Source organism: Taudactylus pleione, unplaced genomic scaffold, assembly GCF_031769625.1.
Source record: "Taudactylus pleione unplaced genomic scaffold, aTauple2 ptg000935l, whole genome shotgun sequence".
In the NCBI taxonomy this organism is placed as follows: domain Eukaryota; kingdom Metazoa; phylum Chordata; class Amphibia; order Anura; family Myobatrachidae; genus Taudactylus; species Taudactylus pleione.
The window spans coordinates 1572971-1580230 of record NW_028285336.1 but is presented as its reverse complement, the minus strand read 5'-3'; the positions used below and the strand labels follow the sequence as shown (position 1 = coordinate 1580230).

At 40.8% G+C, this 7260-nt stretch overlaps 1 protein-coding gene across 1 annotated transcript; it reads left to right on the top strand.

Moving 5' to 3' along the window:
* The first annotated feature begins 607 nt into the window (after positions 1–607).
* Positions 608–6841, top strand: LOC148473321 (bone morphogenetic protein 2-like). Its single transcript, XM_088459793.1, has 5 exons — positions 608–908; positions 1782–1918; positions 3370–3486; positions 4590–4797; positions 6405–6841. Exons 1-5 carry the CDS (start codon positions 608–610, stop codon positions 6839–6841), a joined length of 1200 nt encoding a protein of 399 aa, XP_088315919.1.
* The last annotated feature ends 419 nt before the right edge of the window (positions 6842–7260 follow it).

Sequence of the window (7260 nt, the reverse complement as noted above, 5' to 3'; positions counted from 1 at the left end):
ATATTTATCACCATATACGCCCATGCATGTGAAATGCATAAGAATGAATTGCTCTTCACTCGTATGAATATTTGTTTTTAGTTTACAAGACTTTTATTTTACTTTATTTTTAGTATTAAATTCTAGGCTTGATCTGGATTTAGGAGTGTGCATATTTAGTGACATTGTACACTTTGTGCATTAACATAACATACAAGTAACACTATCACAATACAATAACTCTCTGGGATTGTTCACACTTATTGAGTCATTGTTGTTTTTCCTCCTGTGTCACCTGCTCCTCCCCCCTCCCAGGATTACAGAGATTTGCAATTCATAGGTTAGTGAGGGGCGGGCATGCATGACCTTTATATAGAGGGATGCAGTATTCACATGGTCAAGGTGATCTCTAACATTGCAAAGGGGAACATTAAAGAATAGTCAGAAGACTGGAGGTCGTGAATAAGGCTATTATATAGAATAGTAAATTAATGAGAATTTTGGATTTAATACAGGAATCTGACTATTTTGGAGAATTATTACAATAGGGTGACAGTTTATGCGATAGATGTGTTAACGGAGCAATTGCAGAACAACAGGCTACTTCACATTGCAATAGACTTTCAAGATGGATGCTGTTCTGGTCACCTTCTTCATTCTACTCCTCTTTGGCCCTGTAACCCTGTTACACTTGGGTCTGAAGGAGGGAAAGCCTCCCCTTGGGTCTTCTGTATCTGGGGTTGTCTCTGAGGCCATCCAGAAATTGCAAGAAGTGTTTGCTTTTGGTGACTTGCCTCACAGCATCACACCCGTCAAAAAGCCACCTCAGTTCATGCTGGAACTGTACAGTCGAGTGGCTGCACCTGATGGCAGCACCAGGACACCTGGACTACTGAAGGGCAATGTGGTGAGAAGCTTCGAGAATAAAGGTGAGGAAAGATATTTCTCTTAGATGTACTAAGTATTAATTAATATTAATGGAACAATGATCTTGCTAGAAAAAAAAAACATACTTCTGGGTAAATGATCCCATGGACCTTTACCAATGCGGTATGCTTTCATGGCGTACAAGTAACTCCTCCAGTAATGGCAAAAGGCCTACAGTTTGGGCTTAGGCATTTATATTCCAACCTGTACCCAATGTACATTTATGTGATCTACATGAGTCAATTAGTTCAACCCTAACATTATTCCAACAATGTGTAGCCATTAATTAACCATATGTGCACAAGTAAACTTACAGTTTTGACTACAATCAGTGTGCTTTCGTTTGTAACATGATATACATTGTATATACACCGCAAACACATCCAGGTGGTCACATTGTGTAGTTATATCTCAAGTGTATGCATGTTCATTTGGTTAGGACTTTGCTGATATGGTGTCCACCATATGCACAGGTCTTTAAATTAGATACAATGCATTTAATTAAAATACAATGCATTCAACAAAGTTTTGGTCAGACAGTTGAAAATGAAGTCCCTGCTTAGGAGACTATCTACCTGAATTTTTTTGCTTGATTTTGAATCTTGAATGTTTTCAAACCTTGTTTTCTTCAAATCCACCTGAGATTGTAAAAGTAAGTTTCCCCACTTGCAAATTGTATTCAAATTAAATACACCTATAATCCACTTTATATAAATAAACATATTTGTAACTAACAAGCATATGTACAGTGCTCTCTTTATATTCCACCCCCACAAGCTATAGTGTAGTCCAGTAAAATAATGTCATATACTATAGACAATCTCCACATTCCTCAGTTCTTCTCCCCTCACACATGTAACCATTCTTTCCTGCAGTGTTGTCAGAGGTAGAAAGCCCATTCTTCTTCTTCAACATTTCATCTGTAAGAAACAACGAGCGTATGCTGAAGGCCGAGCTCCGGGTGTTCAAGTGGAAGCCTTTTGGGGTGGCAGCTAGATACCATTTCTGCAGGGTAAGATAACCGTTGGAAAACGTTTCAACTACCTGATGTGAACAAATAGCAAAAGGTATAAAAATACCAAAGTGGCGCCACCACGGGATGAGATTCTAAGCCCTGTAGCAAGCAGCTGTACAAAAAAGAGGATAGTCAGTCCTCATCAACAAATGGAAAAAAGAAAGTGTATACTGCGCTTGGCTGAACAGGGTAAAGTGAATCAAAAATACTTTTAATGCATATAAATATATGCGCCACATACAATATATAATGTACACAACAATATATCATGCAATAAAAAATAAAATAAATAAAAATCAAGAAGAAATACACTAAAACATCACTTTCCCACTCTAGAAGTAAAGTCCCAGATGTGTAAGCAATTACAGGGAGTCTTAAATTAGTGACCTTATGGAGAGCTCTCTTTAAAGTGAACTTGGGTCAACGTGAACCACTTCCAGTGTGAGTGATAGTGGTCCTTAGACAATGCTAGCAAGATATAACAGTCCAGGACTTTACTTCTAGAGTGGGAAAGTGATGTTTTAGTGTATTTCTTCTTGATTTTTATTTATTTTATTTTTTATTGCATGATATATTGTTGTGTGCATTATATATTGTATGTGGCGCATATATTTATATGCATTAAAAGTATTTTTGATTCACTTTACCCTGTTCAGCCAAGCGCAGTATACACTTTCTCTTTTCCAACTACCTTATGTGCCTTTTTCAATAATGTGGACTGTAAATCTGTGAGTTATTACGTCCACATGTATCATGAGACATTAAAATCTTTGGGACCAAAGTTTGGCAGAAGTGTCAATATCTGGCCTTATAAGTGTGGGTGTAATTTAGATGAACTGGTCCTATTTTATAAGGAAATGAGCCAATAAATGTGCTGCTAAATTCTTTTATCTTAGGAATTCTCCCCAATCATTTAATTCTGGTGAATTTGCCACAATCTTGAATCAGTGAGAGGTTGATGATCCCATGGAAAGCAATGATTTTTAATCAGTATTAAGATTACCTCCTATAACAATGGGACAAGGGTATTAGCACCTTCGCTTCTAATTACATTCACGCGTCCAGGAAACTTAAATGTGAAATAGTCTTTTATCATTGAGAGTGACTGCCTAATGCTTTTTCCGTAACCCTTTATTAGCAAGATACAATATCACTTGTTATATTACCCGCTTACCTGGTAGACACAATATTACTTCCTCAGTGTGATTGAACAAGTTAGTTGTATGAGTTGTTTAGCTGTGTTTGAGAAGATTTGGCATTTTGACAAGAAAATACACTAATTTGAAATTTGTGGTTACAGAGTTTTGGAAATGTATTTATTTATTTTTTTAAAATTTACGTATACAATTAGGTTTTTTTAGTTCTATATTACAATATGGTTATCCTGTTTTTAAATATTAATATTCCTTTTATCGTAATCTCACTCCATTGCTATCCTTCCATTTTAGGTAGATGTGTATGAGCTCTTAGACAGTGCTTCAAGACCCTGGAGAGGAAACCTGATTTCTTCCCGACTTCTCCCCTTGAATTCACAAGGCTGGGAGATGTTTAATGTCACTCAAACAGTAAGTATAATTATAGTACATCTAGCTCCATTAATATGTTGATGAGCTGGGAGTCTTTTGAGAGGGATGACTAATATGTCAATTGTAGATAATGTGTTTTTTTTAACAGTATGTTTTGTGTTTCTACCACCAAATTAGTTGTCGACACCTTACCTTGCAATACTTTGATTTTAGAGATTTGCCAATCGTTTTGTATGAAAGCCGTCTTGCAGTAATGTTTTATAGAGGGTATAACAGAACTTTGCTAAAATGATTAATGATGAAGGTATAATAAATAAGCATAGTAAAGGGTTGCTGTACTCTTACACAATGCAAAGCCACAGTCACTGCTTAGATGGTTGTTGACTTGGGGTCTCATTCAGACACGCTCACAAGCGCTGAGTGCTCACAAGCGGGTCGATGTTGAGGCCTTGTGCACGCACAGCGGCCGCAACTGCGCCCCGGAGCAAGAGAGAAATTCTCTTGCTCCGGACCTCACTACAAAAGGGCCGGCTGTTGATGGTGATCGACAGCTCGCACCGTTTTGTAGGCGGGGTGGGGGAGTGGCTGGCCAAACTGAGGCGTTCCCGAAGGAACGCCTGCCGTTTGGGAGTGGCCGCACTGACATCACTCGTGATGTCAGTGGTGAGCTTCCAGCTCTATTAGAGCCGAAAGCTCACTGGGGCTTGCGGCAGATGAGACCCTACCACAAGGGTCTCGTTGCAAGCCCCGATGGTCGCGATGGTCTTGACCATCACGACCATCAACCTGGCCGCTCGCTAAAGCTGTGGGTGGTCACCCACAGCTTAGCGAGTGGCCAGGAGGCCGGCTCATTACAGAGAAGCGGCCGCCCTCATTCAGAGCGAGCGCTCGTATTTTGCGAGCGACTCTGAATGAGGTCCTTGGTTCACAAACAACAGTAAAAAAAGACAAATAAAATGAAATATTCTCTGTATAGTGCTGCGGAATATGTGTGCGCTATATAAATTACTGTAAATAAAAATCATGAGAAAATACCCTAGAGATCATTCTAAGCATAATTCATGCTGCTCTCTGATACGCTCAGCTAATCATTCTACAGTGGAAAATATATGGTCTTGTAACTTCTTCTTTTTCTCTGTCAGGTTTCCCGGTGGGTCGGAGATAATAGCACCAATCATGGTTTCCTAATTACTTTCACCTTACCCTCTGGAAATACCCTAGATACAGATATATTTAGCCTCACCAAGCATAAGTTGGACAATAAGAGATCTTACCTGGTCCTTTTCAGTGATGATGGGCGGAGAGGAGTACCAAACACATTTATACCCCCAACCGATATAAAGGATACAGGTATGAACAGAGAGCTCTTCCAAGTTCTTCCATGGCCATGACAGAGACAAGCTAAATGCTGATTGGTTGCTGCGAGAGAGCAGAATAGCTATTCTCCTAGAACAGTCTGATTACTGCATTATTGTACTTATTACTTTAGATATGCTGTGATAAAGAAATAACTTAAATCACTTTTTAAAAGAAAACATTTATAGTTTCATATTGTGTCCTTCCTGCTAAGCGTTAGGGATATTACGGTATGTAGTCTGGAAGCCGGCTTCCCGACTGTGATATCCCAGCATGATAGGAGTCTAAATACCGGCGCCTATCATCAGCCCCACGCCGAAATCCCGTCGCCCAGCATACCGAACGTAGGTAAGCCTGGCGTCGGGACCTGTTAGCCGCTGGGGGGAGGGGGTTAGATTTAGAGACTCCCGGGGGGACTTGGGGTTAGGTTTAGGGAGCCGGGGTTAGGTTTAGGCACCCCTGGGGGAGGTTAGGGTTAGATACTAAGGGGGAGGTTAGGGTTAGGTACCCCTAAGAGAGGGTTGGGGGGGAGAGGGGAGGGTACTTACCAGGAACCGTCGGGATCTCCATCTGCCGGACTTCCGGCGTCAGTAATTTATCTGTCGGGCTTAGGTCCGGCAGTATGTCATACCGATTCCGGATATTACTATGGTATAGCTTGTACCGTTACATTAGCTGTTTATGAGACACACACTTGCCTACTATCCCAGAATGTCCGGGAGACTCCCACACGTTTGGTAGAGAAGGTCAGCCTCCCACATCCTAGCATAATGGTATGTCATCACATGCAGTAAAATGCACCATTTAGGTAGGAAAATATGGTGATAAATATTTGTCAATAAATGAATATTCGATCTATTATGCAGCATAGGCTGGTTTTAAAAACCATACCTATGCAGTGTATCATGCTGTCACTATATAGAATATTTACTTGCTTATAATCATTCTATTTCATTCATAACATCTTAAGTATATTTTAATTAAAATGATGCCAATTTGGTATAATTTTGGAGTTGTCCATACAATGTTGCAATATAAAGCATTAATCATTTGATCATGATACGATTCAACAGCAAGTACAGGAATATCGTAGTGAGCAGTGGCACTGGCTACACTCTGTGACTGGCAGTGGCTTCCCATCGGGACTGCCAGTCACTCACAGGACAGTCTCAGGGCAGGTGTTTTCTCTCCCTGGGACTGTCAGTCCGGGCTGCAATTGGAGGGAGCGTGCTTCCACTGGGAAGTGCTACCCTGGCTTTCGGGCAGCCCTATCCGGCTATTAGGGGCTCCAGTCCCTAGAAGCCAGTGCTCATGCGCCAGTCTCGTCACCCGCCAGATCCATTACGCAGGTGCCGGGACCCGGCCAGCCAGGACCGTCTCCTCCTCTTCTTCAGCAGCGGCAGCCCCCTTCATCCAAAGGGCAGGAGCTGCTGCTAGTAGTGAGCCTAACAAACATCACCAAAATGTCACTATTTATATGACTACAAACCTCCATTTTATTCTTAGGTAATCTGAAATGTATTTCGGCCCTGTTTGCCATATTTGTTCACGCGTCATAATGAGGAAGATGACAATAATATATCCCTTCTTTATCCTAGCAGACATCTCCCTCTCTCCACCTGAAGCTTCTTCACCTTTACAACCAGCATCCTACAAGTTCCCTTTGAGGGTGGAACATGGGAAGAGTCGGAGAGCCCGGGATGTGTATCCTGACAGTCATTCCTCATGCCAACGTAATCCACTGTATGTGGACTTTGAAGACATAGGATGGGCTGGTTGGATTATATCTCCAAAAGGATACAATGCCTACCACTGCAAGGGCACATGCCTCTTTCCCTTAGGGCAAGGATTGGGGGCCACAAATCACGCTACTGTACAGTCAATTGTTCATGCTCTGAAACTTAACAAGGACATTGGAACACCATGCTGTGTCCCAGATCGGCTCAACTCAATTAATTTACTTTATTTTGATGATGAAGAAAATGTTGTACTGAAACAATACGATGACATGGTCGCTGTAAGCTGTGGCTGCCATTGAGCAAAGGATATATGGAGTATTATTAGACAATTCTACTTCTGTGTGGATAGGATATCAAATCTCACCCCAAAAGGAACATTTAGACAAAAAAACAACATAGAATGTAACAAACAATGTGACATTGCCCAGCAGCTCTGTAACAATATAGTTATAAAGCAAATATATAGTTGACACTTCTGAGACATTAAGAGCCCTCGGTTCAGAAATGCAGTGAATTGTATCGCTCCCTCCTTTCATAGCAACCACCTGCTGTACATTATGTATATATTTATTTATAAGCAGTTCAGTTATTTTATGTATGAAATACATCATTCGGTTCAGTAATACACAGTATTTGATATAATAATTTTATATAGTGTCTTTGCTTGCGGCTTAAATGTACAAGTACTTATTTTGTTACCCACAGTTATACGTATACC

What these genes read in the sequence shown, in the direction of transcription:
- LOC148473321 (XM_088459793.1), top strand. Translation starts at nt 608, where the DNA reads ATGGATGCTGTTCTGGTCACCTTCTTCATTCTACTCCTCTTTGGCCCT. An exon ending in CTAGATACCATTTCTGCAGG is followed by an intron (nt 1,919 to 3,369) that starts GTAAGATAACCG and finishes CTTCCATTTTAG; the next exon opens with GTAGATGTGTATGAGCTCTT. An exon ending in AACCGATATAAAGGATACAG is followed by an intron (nt 4,798 to 6,404) that starts GTATGAACAGAG and finishes TTATCCTAGCAG; the next exon opens with ACATCTCCCTCTCTCCACCT.